The sequence below is a fragment of the Macaca nemestrina genome, chromosome 6 (genome assembly GCF_043159975.1).
Source record: "Macaca nemestrina isolate mMacNem1 chromosome 6, mMacNem.hap1, whole genome shotgun sequence".
Classification (NCBI taxonomy): Eukaryota; Metazoa; Chordata; class Mammalia; order Primates; family Cercopithecidae; genus Macaca; species Macaca nemestrina.
This window is the reverse complement of record NC_092130.1, coordinates 53,960,544-53,987,798: the sequence shown is the minus strand read 5'-3', so window position 1 is coordinate 53,987,798 and position 27,255 is coordinate 53,960,544. Positions and strand designations below refer to the sequence as shown.

Genomic DNA, 27,255 nt, shown 5'->3' with positions numbered 1-27,255 from the left:
AGAGGTAATAATAAATTATTGTTTTAAGCTACCAGGTTTTGAGGTGGTTAGTTATCCAGCAACAGATAACTGCAAAATGCAGCCACCAAAGAAAGCTCTAGATTCAAACATTTCTTTCCCCACAAACATTGTATTCACACCTGAAGGTCCTTGGGTTTTCTCTCCAACACACTCTCCTACAAGATGTGTGTCTTCACTACCAACAAAATTTGTTTTACACTGTTCACTCTCCTGCAACCCTAAAAGCACGCCCCTGCAAGTCAGGAAAACTGGATCTTTGTTCTCATGAGACCACTGTAATTTTTCTCCAAGTCACTGAACTCTCTGAAAGCTTGGGCTTTGCTCTGAAAAATCATGGTGGAATTTTATTTTGAAATTGTGTTCAGTGTGCGGCAGGCCAAATAGAAAGTAAGAAAGAACACAAATATATTAAACAGATACAAGTAGAAGAGTCCTAATTGAAGCAGGAGAGACTGCATTGAAATAGTAGCAGGAAATAGGCCCAGGAGTCAGAATACCTAAGTTCAAGTGCTGGGTCCTCCCCTCACTAGACCAAAGAGCCCTGGCCTCTTGCAGAACCCAGCATGAAAACCACCGTGCCGGATGCTGGCAGGGGCCCTCCCAATTCACACATGGTGATCTGTAATATTTGCCATATACAAAATGGGCATGTATTTTAAAACTTTGAGATAGATATTACTGTATTGTTTCTGTGGCATCATTTAATTCTTAAAAAATAACATGAACTGGAAGAGTTTTTTACTGCTTCTGCTTTCTCAATGAACCAGTTTAAATTAGTGTTTCAAAACTACCCTCTGGTCCCTGGACCAGTAATCCCTTGCCATCTTGCCTATTCCTCTGAACATGAGTGCTAAGCATAGTGGTTGCTTCATCTGTAGGAAGAGAAATAGAAGATTTCAAATATCCCAATCTGCAGTATCACTTGGCTTTGGAAATATTGGCTTAAAACTACACTACTAAATTTTTTAATCTTATTTTCAAAGCCCTCCAGCATAGAAGATTCCATAATCTACTACAGAGTTCCATTCCAGTGTCTCATGGTTATATTCATTGGGGACCTTTTCTTCTATTGACATAAATCATTCAACAAAGGCACCCATTCAGATAATGCTTCTCAACTTTCATTCTTACAATTTTTTTGAAAGTCTTAGAATTAAGTTCTTCATTGTCACTGTGTGTTTCTCTTCTGAACTCTCTCCATTTTCCCCCCATTTTCTTCTTTAGATACTGGCTTTAATTGAAAACAGGAATGGTCTGAGAAGTGTTCCTGGAATCCTTTTACTTATAAAATATCATGCATAGTTAAGTTATTACAGAGCTTCCAGGTTTCATCTTGATAAGGTCACCAACATCTTCTAAAACCTATCATCAGACAATATGCAAAAAAGTGATGATACTTACCTATACTTATATTGGTTAATAAATACTCACCTCACCACATGTTTTAAGTTAGGTAACTATAATATTTGACCACGCATTGTGTATTAGTCCATTCTCACACTGCTATAAGGAATTACCTGAGATTGGGCAATTTATAAAGAAAAGAGGTTTAATCAACTCACCGTTCTGTGGACTGTGCAGACTTCTGCTTCTGGGAAGGCCTCAGGAAACTTACAATCATGGTGGAAGGCAAAGGGGAAGCAAGGCACCATCCTCACATAGTGAAGCGAGGAGCGGGGAGAGAGAGAGAGAGAGAGAGAGCAAAGGGGGAGGTGCTACACACTTTCAAACAACCAGATCTCATGAGAACTCTATCACAAGATAGCACTAGGAGGGTGGTGCTAAACCATTAGAAACCACCACCATGATCCAATCACTTCCCACCTCCAACACTCAGGATCCCAATTCAACATGAAATTTGGGTGGGGACACAGAGCCAAACCATATCAGCTTGCAACCAAATCTCCACTCAAGTCTCCAAACACATTATTTGTACTTTTTCCCCGAGACTATGAACAGATGCGCAGTGTATGTGCTCAATGTTAAGGAAGGCCAATATCTGACCAATATCAAACATCAAAGCTATTTGCATAGAAGCTCCCACCCACCAAAGGTGTTATGTCTGGCATCTTCTACCAAAGTGGTTTCAAAAACTAGAAAAAGTATCAGCTAGAAATCTTCTTTGCTTTTGCCACGTGCAGTGACTCACGCCTGTAATCCCAGCACTTTGGGAGGCCAAGGTGGGTGGATCACCAGGTCAGGAATTTGAGACCAGCCTGGCCAATATGGTGAAACCTCGTCTCTACTATAAATACAAAAATTAGCCGGGCGTGGTGGTGTGTGCCTGTAGTACCAGCCACTAGAGAAGCTGAGGCAGGAGAATTGCTTGAACCTGGGAGGCGGAGGTTGCAGTGAGCTGAGATCGTGCCACTGCACTCCAGCCTGGGCAAAAGAGCAAGACTCTTTCTCAAAAACAAAAAAAAAAAAGAAAGAAAGAAAAGAAAAGAAATCTTCTTTGCTTTTGAAAACAAGAATTTAGATTCCCAGAGACTTACGGGAAGAAAAATAATGTCTCTTATTGGTGCAATATCAAAGGGCATCCTAAAACATATTTTAGGCATAATCTTTTTTTCTTGTCTCCTCTCTCACATGTCATAGGCATAATCTTATATCTCTATTTTGTCACATGGCAATGACATTTCCTTTATTGTTTATCTGCTGTGCCTCTTGAATACTATATTCCATATATTACTGTAGAATAGCCCCAAGAATAAACAAATTAGGTAGTTGTTTAACAATGCCTTTTAAATGTAAGCAAACATCAGTATGTAAAATAATGTAGCTTACTTGCTCCTTTCTAAGTGTTCCACTCTAGGAAAAGACTGATATTTTCCCTACCTGCCCTGTCTTCCACTTCAACCTCAGCTGCTCCTTCTCCCTTAAAACCACACCATTGGAAGACCTCATACCATGTACTAAAGAACTTCCAACTATTTCAGGGTAACTGAGCGCTCTTTAACTGAGCCATAACCCACGCTAAGACTGCTTTGAATACTTGCCCTTACTCGTGCATTAAAAGAGGCCTGACCATGATTTCTCAAAAGGGTAAACATAGACTACCATATGACCCAGCAAGCTTACTCCTAGGTATATATCCAAAAGAAATGAAATCAGGGACTCAAACATTTGCACACCCATGTTCATAGCAGCATCATTCACAATCAACAAAAGCTGGAAACAACCCAAGTATCCATCAACAGATAAATGGGCAACCCAAATGTGGTATATACATGCAATGGAATATCATTCCGCCACAAAAAAAACGAAATTTGGATATATGCTGTGACACGGATTGACCTTGAAAATATTACACTGAGTGAAATAAGTCAGACACAAAAGGAAAAATATTGTATGATTCCACTTATATGAGGTAGCTAAAACAGACAAATTTATAGAGACAGAGAGTAAAATAGAGGCTACCAGAGGCTGGGAGGAGGTGGGAAAGACACAGTTATTGTTTAATGGGTTTAATGGGAGTTTATGCTACGGATGATAAAAAAAAGTTTTGGGTACAGATAAGTGGTGATAGTTAAATAACATTGTGAAAGTGTTGAATGCCACTGAATTATACACTTATTAAAATGATAAATAGTAATGTTATGTATATTTTACCACAATAAAAAAATTACGTAGGGGGGAAAAGTCAGTCTGATCTGAGCTCTGTAATGAGAACTTGGAGGGCACCTGAGATTTTAGAGTCCTCATCCAGAGTTTGGGAAATTGACAACCTCATCTCTATTCCAAACCTATCCCTATTCTGAGGAGGGTGGGGATCTCAAGCAAAGACCTAGAGGTGAAGGCATCAGGAATGTCCCCAGGAAGAGACAACTATGGGCACCAAGGAGACAGCCTTCAAGCTTTCAGGTCACCCAGAGCTTTCTCAGTCCCATCTAGCACAGCTCCTGCAGTCAGTGGTCAGGAAGAAAAAAGAGAGAGAGGCCTGACTAAGCCAACTCTTCTGGAATTTATGTAAGCTTTTTTCTTTTACTTATTTTTCAAATGTCACAAGAATCAATTTTGGAGCAAGCAGGCTATAAAAAGATGTTTTTGTTCTCTCAGCCTAATGATACATATGTAGAAAGAGAAGGAATAAGAAAACTTTGGACAGAACTTGCACCTCTAAAATGTTTGAAGTTATTTAGGTTAGGTGTTTTACAAACACACGTACACCCTACATACATACATACATACATGTACATACTATGGTTGCATAGTCTTTGTAATATTCTTAAATCTAAACTTTATTTTAAAAGAAAAATGAAGGACTTGCAGCCCCAGAACATAGTTAGTAGTTTTTTCCCAGGCATGTCATGCTCTACTGTTGCCACTTGTAATTGTTTTAAAGTCAAGTCAGGCTTCCAATAATAACGTTTTATATTAATTATTCTAATTGTCAACTACTCCATAGCAAATTAGAAAACCACCAGCAAAAATGTTATTTGCTATAACAAATCAATGTTTATACAAGCTTGCCCAACCTGCAGCCCAGGACAGCTCTGAATACAGCCCAATACAAATTCATAAACTGTCTTACAACATTGTGACATGCATGCACGGATGTTTTTGGGTTTTTTTGTTTTTTTTTTTTTTGAGATAGGGTCTCACTCTGTTGCCCACACTGGAGTGCAGTGGTGCATCCTGGCCCACCGCAACCTCCACCTCCCAGGCTCAAGCGATTCTCCTGCCTCAGCCTCCCAAACTGTTGGGATTACAGGCGCCTGTGCCATCTCACCCAGCTAATTTTTGTATTTTTAGTAGAGACGGGGTTTCACTATGTTGGCCATGCTAGTCTCGAACTCCTGACCTCAAATGATCCACCAGCCTCAACCTCCCAAACTGCTGGGATTTCAGGCGTAAGCCACCGTGCCCGGCCCCTGCACGGACCTTTTTTAAAGCTCATCATCTATCCTTAGTGTTAGTGTATTTTATGTGTGGCCCAAGACACTTCATCTTCTTCCGGTGTGGCCCAGGGAAGCCAAAAGATTGGACACCCCTGGTTGAGAACAATGCCTGGAACTTGTTTGCTCTCAAAAGTTCGTTCAATGAATGAATGAACAGATGCTTCCAATGCAAAACCTTAGAACCAGCAAGTCAAAATGTCACCAAAAGGAGGGAGGAAGAGGCATTCACGGTACTGGTTGAGTGCATAGTAAATAAGGTACTTGCACAACTGTGGGCAACAAAGAGACGGCTTGGGAATTATCAAACACCAATTTTGATTTTGATGAGAACAGTCATAACCCAATATTTGAAGATTTTGATGGTTGCTTCTTCTTTTCCCCTCAAAGCCCCCCAGAGAACGATGAAGGGTTAACCAAAACACCACCAAAGGCAACCACTTATTACCTTTGTTATTCCCACATAAAAAATTGAGCAGAGCTATTGTTTAAGCAGAAGAGGCAGTCCCTCAATGAAGCAATATCCTGTTTGAATAATTTAGAATGGGGCATAGGCCAGCCCACACAGTGCATTTGTGTGACAGGGCGTCCCACTCAGACATCTCCATTTCCGGTATCTAGAGTCGGCTGCCCTCTTTAAAAATCCCCTTGTTACAGTCAGGATAGAAAACAAAAAGCCTAATTTACCAGGAGGCTACACAGATTGTGCTTTCTTAGGCAAATGTTCCACCTGCTTGGCCAATTAGCTTCCTCTCCCGAAAGACTCGTTCAACAGGTTTCTTTTTTCTCTTCTCTGCCTCCTGGGTTGGGGAATGAGGCTGTCACTTCGCTTCGACCCTCCCCTTCCCTCCCTCTGGGCTCTTCCACTCTGGGTCGGACCAATCGCGCCCGCTCCGACGTGTCCAGGTCCGCGGCCCCGAGAGCTTGGCGCGGCCCGGCCTGGATGCGCGGGGCAGAGGGTGCAGGGGAGGGCACGGCGCCGCTTGCTTGGCCTGCGCCCCGGGACCTAGAAGCCGGGACGAGCCGGGGAAGAGCCAGGCGCGCGGAAGTCTGAAGGTGCCCTCCAGACACGGCCCCGATGACTGAACTACAGCAAGATGTGGAAGACACAAAGCCTGCAAAAGTGCTCGGGAAAAGGGAGAGCAAAGTTGGCTCAGCCCAGTGAGTATTCTCAGCTGGGACCCATCCAGGGAGGTGGGAGGAGCGCAACCCAAACTTCTCTGCCCCGGGACGCGTTTTGGGTGGATGCGGATTTCTGGAGTTTCTACATGGACAATCTTGTGGCGCTCTCACTCGCTCGCGCTCTCTCTCTCTCTCTCTCTCTCTCTGTCTCTCTCTCTCTCTCTGTCTAGATACTCAGTTAAGGAGACGGTTTAGATTGATTGAAAAGTCTACTGTAGGTTTTAAACAAATTTTCTTAATTCAAAACTCACTGGATGTTGGGAAAATAATTTTGTAGAAAATAAGCCTAACCACATTGAAGCTCAAAGTCCCAACAGAGCCCTTCGTTTAGAATGACCGTTTTCACAAATTCATTTCAGTTCAGATAATTGAGTGTCTACTTGTTCGATAACGATGGGCAATACAAGGATAAATGTTATTTTGGATCTGCCCTTCTGGAACTTCAAGAGCAGAGTGGGGATGGGGGAGGCACAAATGAATATTACTGTACTTCAAGGGACTTTGATGACCATTGCCACATTAAACACACAGACAAGGTATGATAAAGAGTTTAGCCTATAACTGAGTCTTCTTACTGTTAAAATATTTATCTATTTTGCAGGCTTTGGTAAAATTGGTTTGGGAGGAGGAGTTGTTTGTTTTTTCCTACAAAGCGGTATTTTCTAAGCCTACTGAAGTCACTTCTAATTCAGTCTATGATTTTAGACACTAACCCTTCTGAGCTCTAAAACTCTTGTTTTGGTATCAGGATAAGAGTAATTTAGGAAGGAGGACTATATATTATCATAAGGATATACTGATGTGATAATTCCACTTTGAAATCATTTTAAGTTGCCAAATTTTTGTGCTTAGAAACCCAGTCTAACTTCTGTTTTGAACTTCATAACTTAGATTGATTATCACTAAGCTCAAAGTCTTGTTGAAGTCTGGGTGTCCCAATGGATATTTCTTCTAAGAGGATTAGAATGACTTGCTCCTCGCAATTTCCCTGCGTCTGTAACTGCATACATGTAGGCCTCGTCACCTAGAGCCTTAGCCTCCTAAGTAATAGTAGCTGGCACTTACTGAGAATGCTTACTATGTGACAGGGAGTGTGCTCAACACTTTAAATGCATTCTCACAAAGAATGAGGCAGGTGCTATTATTTCCATGTTGCAGATAAAAGCACTGAAGCTCTGAGACTAGGCAGAGTCACACGGTTAATAAAAGAGCATCCAGGATTCAAGCCCAGGTCTCCTAACTTTACAGCATGAACTTACAACCACTATGCTGTGCACTGGTTCCTCTGTTCCAGAATCTATGATGGCCTTCCATGGCCTACTATTAAAAATGGGATCCTCTGCCAAGATTTTAAGATCCTTCATGATCTGGACCCACACAGACCATTGCAACCTCACTTCCTAATACTAGTCATCATGCACATCTTTTATAGCCAAACAATCATACTAGCAGCCCTATACTTAAAGGGGTGATATGCAGCACTCCCGTGTTCATTGCAGATTACTCATAATAGCCAAGATATGAAATCAGCCTAAGTGTCCATCAACAGATGAATGGATAAGAAAATGTGCTATGTGTACACAAGATGCAAAATCAATCTAAGTTGTCTATCAATGGATAAATGGATAAGAAAATGTGGCATATATACATACTATTATTCAGCCCTTAAAAAGAAAGATCCTGTCATTTGTGACATGGATGAACCTAGAGGACATATGTTAGGCACAATAAGCCAGGAATAGAAAAACAAACACTGCATGATCTCACTTGTGTGTGACATCTAAAAAAGGTTGACTCAGGCCTGGGACTGTGGCTCATGCCCATAATCCCAACACTTTGGGAGGCCATGGCTGGAGGATCACTTGAGCCCAGGAATTTAAGACCAGCCTGGGCAACAAAGTGAGACCCTATCTCTACAAAAAAAAAAAGTTAAGCATGATGGCGCACACCTGTGGTCCCAGTTACTCGGGAGGCTGAGGTGGGAGAATCGCTTGAGCCCAGGTAGTTGAGGCTGCTGTGAGCCATGTTCATGCCACTGCACTCCAGCCTGGACGCAGAGTGAGACCCTGTCTCAAAACTATAATTTAATTTAAAAATAAATTTAAAAGTTGGATTCATAGAAACAGTAGAATGGTGGTTGCCAGGTGCTGGAAGGTGGAAAAGGTGGGGAAGGAGGGAATAGGGAGTTGATCAGAGGGTACAAAGTTTCAATCAGAAGGAGTAAGTTTTGAGATCTATTGCACAGCAAGGTGATTAGTGAATAACAATGTATTGTATATTTCAAAATAACTAAGAGTAGATTTCAAATGTCTCACCATAAAAATGATAGGTAAGCAAGACCATAGGTATGTTGCTTGATTTAATCATGCTACATTATATACATATACCAAAACATTATCTTGTACCCCATAAACATAAGCAATTATGATTTGTCAATTAAAAATAATATTAATTGTAAAATAATTTAAAAATATATTTCCTATAAAACTCAAAAAAAGAAGTGATATGCAGAAGGAATAAGGAACTGGTATGTCAAACATAGGACCCAATGAATCCCCTTCTGTCTTCACTTTTCCTTACCGCTGTTCCTTTCCCCTCTCTACTCTCTCTTCATTTACTTCTAGAAATCAACTCAAGTTTTCCTTCATGTGAAGCCTTCATTCATTACTGGCCATACTCATCTCTTCTTTACTAGTATTCACCTTGTACACATGTGGCTTCCGTCTCATAGAATTTAGCTGCTATTATGATGATTAATTAACAATTAATGTTTATTGACAGTTTAGTTTGTACAAAGTACTGTTTCAAGTTGTTAACATATATTAATTCACCCACTAATCCAGTTGTATTAGTTATCTTTCCTCTAAATAGGTTGCAGACTCGGATTACATTTTTCCTTATTGAATTTCTCAGAGGCCCAAGCAACAGTCACTTTCGATAACCATCTGTTGGCGAGCTGGGGAAGCTAAGACCCCAGACCCACTAATTAAGATATATACTGTAATATGCTTGTAGCTGACAATCAGCTTGACTATGTCAGGGGAAATTCTATGTTTAAAATTTTTCTTAATCACATTTCCTATCAGTAGTGGTTAGAATTTCTAGGTACATTTACTTGCCCAAGAGCTATGGCTAATTTGTTCATCTTTCTGCTAGAAGAAGGTGAAGCTGCTGGTACACTCATCACCAAAGTGCATATTTGATGAAAAAATACAATGAACCCCTTTCTGACCAAGAATAAGTACTTTAGCTGTATATTTCCTTTTGAGATCCTAACTTTCTCTGCTTTTATTACCTTTTCTATTCTGAATTTTATGTTCCCAGTACTTGAAGAGTCGTAGCATAGCCTGACTTTTTTTGAGACACATTTTTTTTTCCTTCAAGAGGCCAGAATACCCTTGCTCTAACTTTTGTTTGTTTGTGTGTTAAGTTCTGGGGTACCTGTGCACAACGTGCAGGTTTGTTACACAGGTATACATGTGCCATGTTGGTTTGCTGCACCCAGCAACTCGTCATTTACATTAGGTATTTCTCCTAATGCTATCCCTCCCCCAAACCCCCACCGTTTTTTACACATTTTATGAAACACACCTTTATTTCTTAAACTTCTTCTGGATCTCATTTAGTAATGTCCAGGTTACTTTTAATGAATTTCAACAAGTACCCAAAATGAATGCTGATATATTCTGAGCAAAAGTTATCTTGATTCATGTTTCAAATAATGAATTAAATTACATGTAATAACATTCAAATTGCAATTTGAATTTTTAACATTTGAACTTTAATAACTTGAGGTGTAAGAATTTTAGAAATTTGTCCAACTCCATATGTAGGTAGGAAAAGGATAGATGTGGGCAACAAGAACATTTACCTTAAAAGGAAGCTCTCTGGTATTATCAATAAAGGTTGGTTATTTTTAGTATATATTTTTACTTAAAATAGTGAATTCAAGTAAAAATAAATGACCTGCAGTGGCAACATCTCTCATCTAAACGATCTGTCTTTGTGCATGGCATGTTGGAGTTCTTGACAAACAGAACACAGGTTGAAGTTAGGAACTGATCTTGAATTAGAAACAAGAGAAATAAAGGCAAATATTTGTTGGGCCTAACTCAGTTTCTTAGTGCTTACTTAATTCCAAACTTTGAAAGCTCCCATTTAGCAAAAGAAGATTATCTCTCTATCTGTGTATGTGTGTGCATATAATTTTTTTTTTTTTTCCAGGTCATCAGATCTGACAGGCTGGGTGTGGTAGCTCACTATAATCCCAGCATTTTGGGAGGCCGAGGCAGGTGGATCACTTGAGGCCAAGAGTTTGAGACCAGCCTGGCCAACATAGTGAAACCCCGTCTCTACTATAAATACAAAAATTAACCAGGCGTGATGGCTTATGCCCCTAATCCCAACTACTAGGGAGGCTGAGGCGAGAGGCCTGGGAGGCAGAGGTTGCAGTGAGCCAACATCGTGGATTGTGCTACTGCACTCCAGCCTGGGCAACATAGCAAGATCCAGTTCACTTTTCATTACAAACTTTGGGGTAGGAAAGAATAATGTATAACATGTTTTAACATATATTAATTCACCCACTAATCCATTAAATATGGGCCTTCAGTGTATGGAAACTCATATTTTAAAATGTCATACATAGCATATTATATTTATAAATTATATTAAACAAATTATATTAAAGTATAACACCCAATGGAGGAGTTTTAAAAAATGGAGAAAAATAAACAGTGTGCTCTGGTTTGAAAGGTTTTGAAAAATATATATAGTGAACCAAATCAGCTCTATGACTGGAGGTTAATATCACAGAAAATTGCTGATTTATCTGGGCAGTACATGAAGCAGTTAAGAATGCAGGCTGTAGGAAACTAGTATTTGAATTCTGGCTTTCCCGTCTCCTACAGGTGTGACTCTGGCAAGTTACTCAGCACCTCTAAGTCTCTGTTTCATTTTCTATAATGGGGAATACTTAAGTCAGCTGTTTGATACAGGCTTGCTTTGAAGTTTACATGGGAAACATAAGAACAGACACTTTTCAAAAGAAGACATATATACAGCCAACAATCATGAAAAAAGACTCAACATCACTCATCGTTGCAGAAATGCAAATCAAAACTACAATGAAATTCCATCTCACACCAGTCAGGATGGCAATTATTAAAAAGTCAAAAAATAACAGATGCTGGTGAGGTTGCAGAGAAAAAGGAATGCTTATACACTGTTGATGGGGGTGTAAATTAGTTTGACCATTGTGGAAGGCAGTGTGGCAATTCCTCAAATACCCAAGGACAGAAATACCATTCAACTCAGCAATCCCTTTACTGGGTATATACCCAGAGAAATATAAATTGTTCTTTCATAAAGACACATGCATGTGTATGTTCATTGCTGCACTATTCACAATAGCAAAGACATGGAATCAACCTAAATGCCCATCAATGATAGACTGCATAAAGAAAATGTGGTACATATACACCATAGAATACTATCCAGCCATAAAAACCAGATCACGTCCTTTGCGTAAACATGAATGGAGCTGCAGGCCATTATCTTTAGCACACTAATGCAGGAACAGAAAACCAAATACCACATATTCTCACTTGTAAGTGGGAGCTAAATGATGAGAACACATGGACACATAGAGGGGAACAACACACACTGGGATCTATTGGAGGGTGGAGAGTGGGAGGAGGGAGAAAATCAGGAAAAATAACTAATGGGTACTAGGTTTAATACCTGAGTGACAAAATAATCTGTATAACAAACCCCCATGATACAAGTTTGCCTGTATGACACACCTGCATATGTACCCCTGAACTTAAAATCAATGTTAAAGAAAAAAGTAAAATAATAAAGAAATGTACTTCACCTAGTGCCTACATATTATCAGCTCTCCATAAACTGTAGCTGTATTAGTCCTCATTTTTTAACATCTGGGATATGTTGTGGGGTGGGAGTGGGAGGATGACATAAAGTGTAATTAAACTAAATGGTCAAACTTCAAAGAGGTCAAATGCTTACAGTAGCCTGCAGTAATGTTCCGTAAAGTGACCCTGAGGACTCTTGTGACAGCACCTGAGCATTTCTTTGAATCTAACCAGGTGTGTTGGTTTTTACTTTATGCTAAAAGGATCTCATGCCATGAGTATTTTGTGACCTTCCAGCTAATTTAAATATTGCTTACTGATTTGGTGTTATACATTTGTTGTCCAATACTTCTATCCATCAACCACTGATTCCACATTCTGCTTCCTGGACCCTCAGCTTTAAACTGCATTTTTGTTTCCATTTGCTAAACTTCAACAGAACTGTCCTTTAACACCTTTCTAATTTCTAAAATGCTCAGCTTTAGCCACTTTGCACATTTTCAAATGTAATAGAGCAAAGATCCTTGAGAGGGATTCCTCCTCAGCCACCTTAATGACTGCTTCTTTATCCTTAAAGAGGAGTGTTTTATCCGAAGTTTGATTCGTCACCTTGAGAAGAGAAGCAGAACCAACTTAAACTACATTTCCTAAAGTAGAATAATTTACATTCCCTAAGATGGATATATGTAGCCGTCATTGGTCACGCCATGTGTGTCAAAGGTTTCTGTATTTATAATGGACATGATGTCCCAAGGTGCATAGTATTTGTAACAACTTTATTGAGATTTTACCTCATAAAATTTACCCATTTCCAGGTATAATTCCATGACTCTTAGTAACATTACCAAGTGATGCACCATCACCATGACCCAGTTTAAGAACATTTTCATCCCTCCAATGAGGTCCCTCAGGTACATTTATTCTTAATCCTTATTTCAACTCCCAACCCCAGCTCTAGGCAATCACTGTCTACTCCCTATCTCTATAAATCTGCCTTTTCTGGGCATTTCATCGAAATCTTTGTTCCATAGGCTTGATTTAAAGACAATTAGATTAAATCTTTTACTAAGCCTTTTACTTTATAAATATATGTCTTTTCACAAAAAAAAAAAAAAAAAAAGGAAAGAAAAGGGCTTTCATGTAGCAAGAGCAACAAGATGGGTCATAAAGACAGGTCAGTTCTTTATACTTTGTAACAATAAACATCCGTTGAATGTTGACTAAGTGACATTCATACTTAAGATTTTGAAAACTTCCCAAACCACAACATCAAAGATAACTCAGGCTGCGATATTTGGGTACTTTTTTTTACGACCTCTTAAAATTTTGCATCTAATATTTATTACTGTTTTTTTTAAGTGACACCTGGAACATAATCTTCCCATATGTGTTGATGTTTCTTAAAGCAATACATGTAAAAAGTCAGAAAGCAAAACAATATAGATAGATACAAAATGAAAAATGGAGACCTTCATCCTGTCTCCTACCTTACAGTTCCTTGTCTCAAAGGTAACACTTTCCAACGTTTTGGTCTTTTTTCTTATGCTATTGTCATTTTAAGGCCAGAATCAAGTTTTTTGTTGATTAGTTTCCTTTTTTTTAGACTATCCAACTTCCGGTATACCTATAAATGTGTTGAACTTGGCGACATGAAGCATCTCGTGAGATTGTTATGATTAAGTGTGATCACACAGTATCTGCACACCATAGGAGAGCTCAATAAGTGGCAGGCATTACTCTCAAATACTGTTTTTTCCAGGCTTCCGTGCAGAATAGTTATCCACCCATAAAATGAATTCATAGTTTGAACAGTAGTCAACAAACCCGTTAGAATACAATCTGATGGTGACGACCTTAGTAAGGTAGACCCCCAGTGTTAAACAGAGGAATTGTGACTGAGCCATCCTGCCAATTCATTTTCTTGATCTCTTCTGTTCCTCTCTTCCAGTCTGGATGATCCTAGACAGACCCCCTAATTAGATGAGGTAGTGATATCTGGGCCACCCTCTGAACTATTAAATATGGGGCACAATGGTGATGAGACCTGTTTTAAAAAGGAAGAGGCCAAGGTGAGAGAAATGGAAATGTGAAGTTGGAGAAAGTGAGTAAAGAGATGAGAAAATAGAAGAGAGTTGGGAGAAGAGAGGGGGAAATAATACTGAGTTATATTGAAAAGAGAAAGAAAAAATTGGCTAATTTACCATTAACCTACATAACCTTCCTGTTCTGCCCTGGAAGATATTCCTTCTCTTCTCTCTGTATTCTATTCTGTGTCTTGTCTCAGGCAATAAAATGGGGTATTGACAAGCCTCTTCTTCCCTAATGGAGATTTTTGTTTTGTTTTGTTTTTTGAGACAGGGTCTCATTCTGTCACCCAGGCTGGAGTCCAGTGACGTGATCACAGTTCACTGCAGTCTCAGCCTCTCGGCTCAGGTGGTCCTCCCACCTCAGCCTCTGGAGTAGCTGGGACTACAGGCATGCACCACCAGGCCTGGCTATTTTTCTTATTTTTTTGTTGAGACAGGGTTTCACCATGTTACCCAGACTGGTCTTGAACTCCTGGATTCAAGAGATTTGCCCACCTCAGCCTCCCAAGTGCTGGGATTATAGGCATGAGCCACCGTACCCAGCCCTAGTGGAGATGTTGATCTGTGTATACATGTTGGTGTTTTCTTAAAGTCCATATATATCAGGTGTATGATTATATCCATATTTGTTGTCTTTCACATTATGCCCAGCTTGTGCAGTGAGTTAAAAACTAGGAAAAACCTTGGAAAAACAGTACGCTAATTTTTGTGTCCTTTATAATAATTAATAATTAAGGATTATTTTCTGAAACAGTTGTGTTCCTACAAATGATTCTGAAACCTTTAGTGTGTATTGCTGTAAAATGTGTATTGTGAGTTGAATTGCTATATATCGATAGTGATGAAAAACTATCAATTCATCAGAACAACTTTTATTATCACTACATTTTTTTCTGTAATTCATTAAAAAATAACACCTCATTTGATCTATTTAATCCTTAAATATTATGCAGGATGCTCTGCGTACTATACGGTGTGGTCCCCAAAAAGCCTTTGTTTATTGTTAAGAATATATTTCTTTTCCTCTGGCTCTCCCTTCTTTCCTTAATAACAAAGTTGCATAGTATATAAAGTTGGACCTGTCTTGATATGAAGTTGGTAGATTTCTTAGGTGTGTTCTTGATTTAATCAGGATCTTTTCTGAAAATTTTACAAAGAATCACAGCACCTTTTCTCAAATTCTAAAATCACAAAATATCAGACCTTGCATCAGAATAATAAAAAGCATATGAGCTAAGAGAAAAGCAGTATTTGACAGTTGATGATGACCAGAGAGACTTGATTGAGTACTCAACTGACATTTACTAAGTACTCCTGTGCCATAGGTACCATGCTAAGTGTCTTAAATATCACCAGGATGAAACATGTAAAGCCTTTGCCATAAGGAAAATGGAATAGAGAGGAAAGGAATATTTTGTTTTGAGATTCGATCTTCTTTCAAAGAAGAAACTAAGTAGCTCCAGAAAATATGTCAAAGCTTAGACAAGATGAAGTAATATCATTGCTATTCATTAGACACTATTCAAAGTGCTTTTACAGATATACATATAATAAGGTAGGTACTATTTTCATCACATTTTATATGTAGGAGAGACACAGTGACTTGCCCAAGTCATAACAACTGTTAAAGTGTTGAAGTCAAAATAGAAAGGCAGGCAGTCTAAACTGAACCAGCCTCCTAAAATCATTCATTATACAATCGCACTAGATTTAGGAAGGGCAAAGATGCAGAAGACAAAGTATCTCCTGTTAAAGTCTGTGCAACCCTGCCTAGCTCTCTTAACTTTTGTATGTGTGTTTTCTAATCTTTATAAAACAAACACTCATTTCCATTCTACAATTCTAACATTGAAAGAATTTATAATGCTCTGTAGAAGACAAGATTAGCTGTCAATTGAGCACTTGTGCTTTCTCTGTATTGTCAAACAGAGGTACCTCTTTGGATACTTGCATATTCATCTGTGCTCCAACCTAGCAGTAGAGAAGTTCATTTTTTCGGTTGAAGCTCTACATCGTAATTGGCACAGCAGTCCTTCATGGATTCCAATTTTTAAAAACCATAAAGGGGTTCTTCTTTGCACAAGTACAGAGTGTTTCTATAAAGTGATGTGACTGATGTGTTTTAAAAGCATGTGAATGTTGTATCTTTAAAAGTAGTCACCAAAGAAACCCAAGAACTTTTCCAACAATGCTGCAATTGCACAAAATCTTCTTGAAATTCTTCTTGTAGTGTTACTTTCAAAGCCTGGAGCCAATTCTTGCAATAGTCATAAGGTTGGCAGATCTTTCGAGAGTGAATTCAGGTTTTGAAAAACAACCTGGAGTTATTTGAAGCCAAATTTGGTGAATAAGAATAGTTTAAACATCTTTAAATCACTCTGTGGATAAGATCATTTTTTATCAAAAACAAGATGTGACTATAAAATAAGACTGAGTTTCTGGCAATCCTTAACAAACTAATTTCTATACATCCAATTCAACATCTATTACTTTGTAACCATATTATGAAAATAGTAAAATTTTATAGTGATTATTCTTTTTCAGTGTTTATAATATACTCAGGTAGGTGTTGGTGTGTCGTAAGTATTAAAAATTATTTTTAAATTAAAAATTATTTTTTAAAAATGTCCATGAGCTTAGGCAGTGAAAGTTCAGCTATCACAATCTTCTTGTACTAGCTTCTACTCTATTGCACATTATGGTAATTTGTGTAGAAATCACACTTTCTCAAACCCCCTGCCCATATTCCAAATGGCCTTTCTTTCACTGTCTATAAGACACTACCCCTGACTTTCCCACATGATAATTATCAATTTTTAGCATTAAGCTTTCCATTTTTGTCTGGCACCTGATAGTTAACCTCTGTTAGCTGACTGGTTTACTCCCTGAGACGTTCCTGAGCATACCGACGGACAAGCATATTCTCCTGTTCTTGACTTTGGGTCAGAATGGACTCATTAGCACAGCAGTGTTACACAACACTTTTGATCTAAGATCTAATTTTAACACTGTACTGTTCAGTAACTTTTAGGTGCTATGTCTTCACTCTTCTCTAATCCAAAATAAGTAATTCAGCAAGCAGTCACCTAGTGCTTACTCTGTGCAGGGAATACAAGGCTAAATGAGGTGTGTGTGATGCCCTTTAAGAGTGTCCAGTCTGGGGAAAGGGGAACGGGACGCATTCCCAGATAACTAATACCACGTGATAAGAATTCCACAGTAATTAAATGTTGTGAGGACAGAGATGCAGGCAATTTGTGTTTCGTGGGGTGAGATAAGAGGTGCTGTTTGAAGTGAGGTTGAGGGACAAGGAAGAATGTGCCTTTAACTGGAGGGAGAAAATTATTTCAGGCAGAGGGAGGAACAAGGAAAGGATACTTGAAAGTTCGAATGCATGTTCTTGATGGGCACTTACGGGTCTCCTGTGGCGTGACTGGCTGGGGCTGGGAGGACTCGCAGTGAGAGCAGAAGAGGGAAGGACTCGGAGCCCCCGGTTAGGTGCCCCCTCTTGCTTTGCTCTTTCCTCCTTTTACAGCTTTGGCTCTACTACTGACTCTTTGAAACTTTAGGGAAGTCGTTCTCCTCTTTGGTCTTCAGTTTCCTTCTCTGTAAAGAGAGAGGGCTGAATGACCTGATTTGTTAGATCCCTTCCAACCTGAAGAGTCTTTAAAGAAACTGCCCTACTTCTCTGCGCACTTCTGTAGTTTTTGTATAAAGAATTCTATCGGACTGAACAAACGAAGGAAAGCCTTTTTAATATGAGTCCTTGCTTTCTTATGTGGTTTGTCCCCTTTATTTTTTTTATTTCCTTTTATTTCTTTCCCTAGGTAAACATATACCTGTTTAAGGCAGGACTGCCACTGGAACATACCTAAACTATCCTCTTACATGTTTATAGAGACATATCAGCATTCACATTGCATCAGACAACCCCACTTTCCCACAATGCCTTCTGGATTGGTTCATAACAGAGATGCCTAATGGGGTAACATAATTTAAACCTGTAACACAAATGGAGACCAAATTCATTATTGGCAGAGTTGCAAGCTTCTCTGATATACTTAATGTCTGAAAATAATCAAAGGTTGTACTTAAATAGAGAATACAATTTTAGGTTAAAAAGCCCTTTTCCTCAGAAATGAAATTGGGGAATACCTAAGAGATACCAGTTTCCCACTTGAACTTAATAATTATATTAGCATTTTAATTTACTTTATATTCATTTAAGTACTGATATTTCCACAATAATTGAATTTAATGCACACTTTTTGAGGACCTACTATTTTTAGACATTATACTGTGTTATAGATTATTAGGATGTATTAGGCATGAACTGTGTCCCCTAGAACATTAGGCCCAGTGCAGTGACTCACACCTATAATCCCAGCACTTTGGGAGGCCGAGATGGGAGGATCACTTGAGGCCAGGAGTTTGAGGTCAGCCTGGGCAACATAACAAGACCCTGCCTCTACCACAAATAATATAGAAATTAGACGGGTGCGGCAGTACAAGCCTATCGTTCCAGCTGCTTGGAAGGCTGAGGTGGGAGGATCGCTTGAGCCCAGGAGTTCAAAGCTGCAGTGAGCTCTTATCATGCCACTGCACTTCAGCCTGAGGACCCTGTCTCTTAATTAAAAAAAAAAAAAAAAAAAAATCGGTTGGTCAGGTTCACTATAATTTGAGCAACATCTTGCTATTACATTAACTATGAATTTCAATCTACTGTGCTATGTACAGGCATTTTTAAGAGAATAGTGAGGAAGAAACTAGCCCAGCATGGGAATTCAATGAAGGCCTCCTGGAAGAAATGATGATATCTGAGAGAAGTTTTGAAGGAGGAATAGGAGTCAGTTGCCTACTCTGCCAAAAAGAGACAGAAATCATTCTAACTGGAAAAAGTAGCCTAAATTAAGACACAGTGATGTGAAACAGCCAGGTGACTATTAAGAATTAATATTACTAGACGATAAAATGTATAAACTTGAAGGGCAGCACATCAGGCAGAAGCAGTAGGATGGAAGAAGGTCCCAGAGGACATGTTTTTGTGATGAGAAGGAGGTTTGGTTTATCTATAAGGCACAGGGGCCACTGACAGGGTTTACCCAGGGATGTGATATAGCCAGGTTTGAGTTTTTTCGAGATAATGCTAGTGACAGTTGAAGATAGATTTGTTGGAGAACAAAGCAGGAAGCAGGAAATAGCTGGCTATAAAACAATCCAGGTAAGATTATTCTGGTAGGGGAGGGGGAGAATGAGTTTGAGAAATTTTGAGGAAAAATTGGAAGGACCAGGTGATGGAATGGATTGATAGAGCAAGGAAGCCAGAATGACTTAGTTTTTCTCTTCAGAAAGGCTGTGTGGATTATGATGCCATTGCATTATGCCATGGAAGGAGATTTGGGGTATTAAAAAATGAATTCCCTTTTTTAATAGTTGTAGGATAGAGTTTAGAGCTAGCAGATAGATGTGGCAATTGTTGGCCTATAGGTGAGAGTTAAAATAATGAGAGTGGCTCCAATTTCCCAATAAGAAGAGTAGGAAACCAAAGACAGAACCTGGGAATGATTCTGTGTTAGGATGAAGGTCAAAAAAGGCCACAAAGGTGATGGGGAATAAACAGCACAGCAGAGAATAAAACAAAACAAAAACAACCAAACAAAACAAAACAGAGGAACAGAATCATGAAAAAACAAACAAGGAAAGGAGAATCCCAAAAGATAGTCACCAGTGGCAAGTACAACCAAGAGCAGCTACTAAACTGCCCTTGGCATTTGGAAATAGAGAAATCACCAGAGAATCTTTCCAAATAAATTTTAGTGGCACGATGGTCATGAGGGCCAGACCCTGTGGGTAGATGGGAAATGAGGAAGCCAACATAGCCTGTGTAGACTTTACTGCCATTTCACATAATCCCTCACTGTCAATGCCTGGCTTACGTCACGGCTCAGATTGGTGCATACTGGAATCTTCTTTGTCAATATGGCGTCTCTCGTGTCCCTGTATGTCTGCCTGTAATCTTCTATCCTTCCAGTTCTCATCCCTTGCCATTCTCACGACCTGTGATTTTCAGCCTCAGAGAGAAACATAAGCTCTTGATGTTTCCATGTTCTCCTAGCCTATCAGCCCCTTCTGGACTTATTTCCTAGGTGGCTCAGGAAGCTATGTGGCTTTAAGAAGTTTGTCTGAGAAGTGAAGAAAAGAGAGAAAGGTAACTGGAGGAGCAAAGTCAATGAAAGGTTTTGTTTTTTAGGTGAGAGAGAGCCTTGTGAGCCTGTACATAACCTCGGAGGAACAGCCTGCAGAGAGGGAGAATATGAAGGGGCACACCCGATAAGTGCTAGAACAAGCCCAGAGGTGTCAGAAATGGGCTTGAACATGAGTAAGAGGCCTTGCCTTCTCAAAGTGGAGGAATGAATAGATGCAGTCGATGCAGATATAAGTAGAGGTCTGGGGAAGAAATGTGGGTGCTCTCGTATAATGACTTCAAGTTTCAGTTTTCTTAGTGAAGTCATGACAAGGCCCCTTTCACCAAGAAGGATGAGTTGTGTTTCCTCAGGGGCTTGAGGAACATGGAGAGTGTTTAAAATACGAGCTGATGAAATAAAACAGGATGTCCAGGCACCGTTGAGGGCCCAGCAAAGGGACTGATCTACAATAAAGATAAATAAAGATTTTTTCCCTACAATGTGCTCAGAATCTTAGTATTAGAAGTTTAAAAGGGTGATCTGGGGATTTTATCTGAGTGGCATGGCAGAACGATTAGCATGATTGGAAATTAAGGGTGAACAATCACATATATGGTCACATATATGGTCTGAGCTGCCTCAGGAAATAAGTCCAGAAGAGGTTGATTGATTGACAATGAGACTATGGAAACATCAATAGCCGATGCTTTTCTCTGAGGCTGAAACACACAGGTGGTGAGAATGGCAAGGGATGAGAATTGGAAGGATAGGAGATTACAGGTAGATATGGGGACATTAGAGATGACATATTGACAAAGAACATTCCTGTACACAGCAGTCTGAGCCATGATGCAAGCCCGGTGTTTGACCACAAGGGATTATGTGAAATGTCAATAAAGGTTGTTGGTGATAAGGCCATTATTACTGGATGCCATCCACATGGACATTTAAGAGTCCATGTGCCAAAGTCCTCAAGAAAGAAGTATGTCAGAGGATGAATGCAATAGGAACACTAAAGACAGTGTATCAAAAGTAACCTGCAAGACGTTGGACTCTCCGTATGTTGAAATATATAGATATTTCATATATGTCTACTTGTTGAATACAGATAAAATTGTTTCTTTGTTTTTGTTTTTGGTTTTGCTTTTTTTTTTTTTTTTATTTTTTTAGACAGAATCACTCTGTTGCCCAGGCTGAAGTGCAGTGGCACGATCTTGGCTCACTGCAACCTCCACCTCCTGGACTCAAGTGATTCTCGTGCATCAGCCACCCGAGTAGCTGGGATTACAGGCACATGCCACCATGCCCAGCTAATTTTTATATTTTTGTAGAGATAGGGTTTCACCCTGTTCACCGGGCTGATCTTGAACTCCTGACCTCAAGTGATCATCCTGCCTCAGTTCCCAAAGTGCTGGGATTACAGACACCACGCCTGGCCAAAATTGATTGTATTTTTGAAACTCAAGTGAACAAACACAAAAGCAATTCGAAATAATAGTACTTAGTAAGCTGACTGATTATCAGAAAAATTATAAAAGTCAATGATATGGTTTGGCTGAGTCCCCACCCAAATCTCATCTTGACTATAGCTCCCATAATCCCCACATGTCATGGGAGGGAGTCAGTGGGAGGTAGTTGAATCATGGGAGCAGGTTTTTCCCATACTATTTTCATGGTAGTGAATAAGGCTCATCAGAACTGATGGTTTTATAAAGGGCAGTTCCCCCTGCACACGCTTTCTGGTCTGCCACCATGTAAGATGTGCCTTTGCTCCTCCTTCACGTTCCACCGTGATTGTGAGGCCTCCCCAGTCATGTGGAACAGTGACTCCATTAAAACTCTTTTTTTTTTGTATAAATTACCCTGTCTTGGATGTTTCTTCATAGCAGTATGAAAATGGACTAATATAGTCAATTACCTTTCTTAACTACAATAAAAAGTTAATAAAATAAATTGGAGAAAGAGTTATAGACTAGCATCCAAAAATATAAAATACCCAGAAATCTATTTAATAAGACTTCAAGTAAAACAACACACCTACTAAAGGAGAAAACTTGAATAAATGGAGTTTACCTTCCTCAAAAGGAAAACTTATAAAGCATTTCTTAAATGTATAAGTTCACTGCAACTCCAAACAAAATCTCAGTGACTCTCTTGAGAAAACATTTCAGAATGATTATAAAATTATTCTGAAAGACTGAAGCATTCAGAAATATCCAGGTCAAGTCTGAATAATAAAAAGATAGACCCACAGCTTATCATGATGAAGCTATCCTAATGAAGGTTCAGAAGGAAATCCAAATATATCTGGAGGTATTTTCAAATCCATGGGGAAAAGATGGAACAACTGGTTAGCCATTTGGGAAAAACTAGAGCTGGAAATCTTCTCCATTCCATAATTAAAATAAGCCCCTGATCTATCAAGTATTTAGACACAGAAAAAAAGAAACCACAAAAGTACTAGAAGAAAACAAGAACTACTATATAATATGGAAATAGGAAGTCTTACAATGCATGGAATTAAATTCAGAAGTTATAAAGGGGAAGATTGATAAATTTAACCAAAATGAAAAAATTATGTGAGATAATAAAATAAGGCATTACAAAGGACCGTCAATTCTGTATTAGATTAATGAACTACACATTAACACAATGGTATATTTTGTAGCATTCATGAAAGTTGGCATTTATCTCTAATCATGGGGGTAGAATAGTCTCAGGACTATCTTCAACTTTTTTTTAATTGCATAAAACATGTATAAAATGATCCTATTATACAAAATTCTATATTGACATTTCTATTTATTGAAATAGGCCTGGAAAAATGTTCCCCAAAATGTTAAAAATGATGATATTCTCTAAATTATGTTTTCTTATTTTTTTTTCGTGGTGTTGGTAAGGTTTGAATTTTCTAGAATGAGTATGTATTATGGCAGAGGAAAAAATATTTAAAACATAATTATGTATATTTTTTTCTTACAGTTAAGATCTCCTACTTTGCAGATGAGATAGATACCTTTTGGACATTAAAATACTGTTAGCTGGGCTTATATGAAATGTAACAGCATGAAGACAGCTTTGTAATGTTGTAATCATTGTCCCTGAAATTAAGTCTAACTTCATACTGTGAAATTAGGTACACAGCCTACATAGGCTCTGGGCTATGGATTGCTCCAAACTACAGACTGGGCCCTCACTGGTGCTGCAGAGGAAAGCAGGCTGTTTGCAACCACTTTCAGGATTGACTCAGGGCCCCCCTCCTCTACTTTGTCACCTTCACACTGTTTCAATGTTTATCTTCCTAGCCTTTTATAGCCTGAAAACTATGCAGGTGCTCAAAGGACAATCAGTAGGCTCCCAGCCTTTCTCCTCTTCTTCCCATACTCTTTCTCTTTATTTAGGCCATTTGATCATGCCATACAAGGGAGAACTATAAATAATAATGCTGGCACACAGCAACATTTCACAATTACCATTGCAATGACTAGTCCTGATATAAGATTTTTTTTTTTTTGCTAAAACAGATAATATGGTTTTAATTCTAATGAGCAGAGCTCCTCCAGTGAGGATTTTTTTTTTGGAATATAGGAACCAGCTCATTAGAGGTTCTTGATAAAATATACTTCTGAATTGCAGGCATTTCAGTGGTAAACAGGAGACAGAACCTACCTGATAGTTGTGACAGTCTTAGATGGTCACAGGATTATATCTGCTGAAATCTGTTTCCTCACACTAAACATTTTCAAATCAAATCAAAACACTTTTTTTCTGGCTAAAATAAATTTTTAAGCCTTGTTTTAGTGTATTTGTGCATACCTTTTTATGTAAAAAATCTATGAATGTTACTAAAGTCTCACAACATCCTAAGAAGGAATTATTATTCCTAATATGCCTATGAAGATAACTTCAACAAGAGGGCTAACTATCCCACTGAATACCAGACACAACAAAAGTAAAAACAGATAGGATTTGAATTCAGCACATTAACCCACTAACTCCTAATCTCATCTTCATGTTCTTCACCTGAATATTTACATCAGTCATGATTTTGAAGCAAACTCATTCAAACCCCTCCCTAAAATCCTAAAATGCTTTTTTTTTTTTTTTTTTTTTTTTTTTTTTTTTTTTTTTTTTTTGAGATGGAGTCTCGCTCTGCCACCCAGGCTGGAGTATAATGGTGTGATCTCGGCTCACTGCAACCTCCGCCTCTCGGGTTCAAGCAATTCTCCTGCCTGAGCCTCCCTAGTAGCTGGGATTTCTGGCGGCCACCACCATGCCCAGCTAATTTTTGTATTTTTAGTAGAGCTGGGGTTTCACCATGTTGGCCAGGCTGGTCTCAAACTCCTGACCGCAAATGATCCACCCGCCTTGGCCTCCCAAAGTGCTGGGATTACAGGCATGAGCCTCTGCACCCGGCCTAAAATGCTTTTTCTAATGTGTATTGACATGTATGCATTATAAAACTTCTAGATTTTTCTGTGAGCCTCCTGCTTAAAATCCCTTTCTAAATATTTCCTTGAAATCTGGTCTAGTTTAAGATACCATGTGCAACTGGTGTCTCAAAATTAAATATGGTCTCTATTACTTCCCTTCTTTAAAGATTTTTTTTTTAATCAAAATCTATGATTCTACAAAGCTCATTGTAGAAACCTTGACAAACACAGATCATAGCAAAAAATAAGATAAAAAAAACACCAGTAATTGTATTTCCCAAAGAAAACTCAGATGTGGCTCATATTTTGATTTTGGATAATATATCTAACTAATCATCCAAAATCCAAAATTACTAAGTATTTGGAAACTTCTTTCCTGAAGTAGCATTACAGATTGATGGTTAATGGGGATTGTTTTTCCAGTAGTACTGAAAAACTTACCAGTCTCTCCCAGCCCTCCTTAGAAGATTGCTGGATGAAAGTAACAATAGTAATTGACTCGTTTCCCACTTAGCCCAGTAATCTTGGCTTGGTTGACACTCAGCTCAGTAGTTCCAAGATTTTGGTGGGTATAAGACTTAAGTTTTTAAAAGGTCTGAAGTAGACCTAAGAAGTGCGTTTTTACAAGGCCCGTACCTAAATGGTTCTGACATAGAAAGTTCTTAGGCCACAGTTTGAGAACCTCTCGTTGATGGAGTTCACAGACTGATCTTTCAGAAACTGTATGGCTCAGGCGTACCTGAAATGACTTTTAATGGAAGAGAGGAAAATTCGTCAGCTTTATTTATATTCTCACTCCTAGTTTTAGTAAGTGTTGTTTCAGTCTGTGTGTTTCTCTGCACAGCCAGGGTCCTATTAATTAGCTAAAATAAAACAGGGCCCCTGCAGGCAAAACCCTGAGGCTTCAGAGTCCTCTCACATCCTCTTTCACTATCTCCCTTCCCTTGTGTCTTCAAAGACATCTTTGCCCAGTCGCCGTCTGCTCTCCCCACAGAGATGCTGACATTGAACTTTCCTGCACAATAGTTTTCTGTCTTTTCTCAGTAAAACTGGCTTTCTCTCAGCTGTGATGGAAAGACTCCATCAGTGATTTCATGCGTGCATGTTGTTATATCCATAACAGGAAACAGTGAGCTGTAAAAGATAGAGAGGCCGGCCAGGCGCTGTAGCTCATGCCTGTAATCCCAACACTTTGGGAGGCTGAGGCAGGTGGATCGCCTGAGGTCAGGAGTTCAAGACCAGCCTGGCCAACATAGTGAAATGCCGTCTCTACTAAAAATACAAAAAATTAGCTGGGCATGGTGGCGGGCACCTGTAATCCCAGCTACTAGGGAGGCTGAGGCAGGAGAATCCCTTGAACCCAGGAGGCAGAGGTTGCAGTGAGCCAAGATTGCACCATCGCACTCTAGCCTGGGCAAAAAGAGCAAAACTCCATCTCAAAAAAAAAAAAAAAAAAAAAAAGAGGACTTCCAGCACTCCACCACCACCAATCCTGGCCTACCTTTTCCAAAGAAGATTATTCCAAGAGAAAAATAGGTGGAGCACACTGGGGTAGGGGGCCAGGGTGGTGGTAAGGGAATTTATGGAATTTAAGGACAGGAGCCCTTCCCATTATCCCCCACTATTCTGTGCAGATGTCTGTCTGCCTTAAGAACAAGCTGGCCTTCTAGCTTAGAAAAGACATTTCTTCACTGCCCTCTCTAAGGTAACTTGCCTATTTGATATCTGAAGCCATTCAAGGAGATGGTACGAATTATTGTTTTGTAAAAGCCGTTTTTTTATGAACCAAATTCTGTAGACTTTTTGTTCTAAGAGTTGGCAAGAACCTTTTGTAAGGATAAGGGGACAGGTGCCCTTTGAAGTATATGTTTATGATTGATCAATTCAGAGAATCTAATACTTTTGAGAGAGCTGATTTTTGCACCTAGAATTCCATTTTTTGTTTCAAACATACTGTTCATCTTTTAGATCTATACAGAATTGTTACAGACCTTGTAAATTATCCAAGATAAATGAGCATATTCACATGAAAACCCGGACAATCTTTTTTTCTTCTCCTTCTTCAACTTTTATCTTTAGTTCAAGGGTACATGTGCAGGATGTGCAGGTTTGTTACATAGGTAGACCGGTGCCATAGTGGCTTGCTGCACCGATCAACCCATCGCCTAGGTATTAAGCCCAGCATCCATTAGCTATTCTTCCTGGTGCTCTCCCTCCCACCTCTCCTGACAGGGCTTAGTGTGTGATGTTCTTCTCCCTGTGTCCATGTGTTCTCATCTTTCAGCCCCCACTTATGAGTGAGAACATGCAGTGTTTAATTTTCTTTTCCTGCATTAGTTGGCTGAGAATTGTGGCTTCCAGCTCCATCCATGTCCGTGCAAAGGACATGATCTCAGTCTTTTTTATGGCTGCATAGTATTCCATGGTGTATAATGTACCACATTTTCTTTATCCAGTCTATCATTGATGGGCATTTGGGTTGATTCCATGACTTTGCTATTGTAAATAGTGCTGCAGTGAACATACTTGTGCCTGTATCTTTATAATAGAATGATTTCTATTCCTTTGGGTACATA

The 27,255-nt window shown here is 39.2% G+C and overlaps 1 protein-coding gene across 7 annotated transcripts in view; it reads left to right on the top strand.

The window, feature by feature from the left end:
* Positions 1–27,255, top strand: part of GRAMD2B (GRAM domain containing 2B) — a 121,861-nt gene that overhangs the window by 43,551 nt on the left and 51,055 nt on the right. Inside the window, exon 1 of one of the 7 annotated variants that reach the window (XM_011710136.3) lies at positions 5,558–6,080. The exons of 3 other annotated variants lie outside the window; for them this stretch is intronic. In XM_011710136.3, coding sequence (XP_011708438.2) covers positions 6,017–6,080 — 64 coding nt within the window. In that variant the 5' untranslated portion in view covers positions 5,558–6,016. Of the gene's footprint in view, positions 1–5,557; positions 6,081–27,255 lie in introns of those variants that run through there. 3 more of the 7 variants (XM_011710138.2, XM_011710137.2, XM_011710139.2) reach the window with 3 other exon arrangements.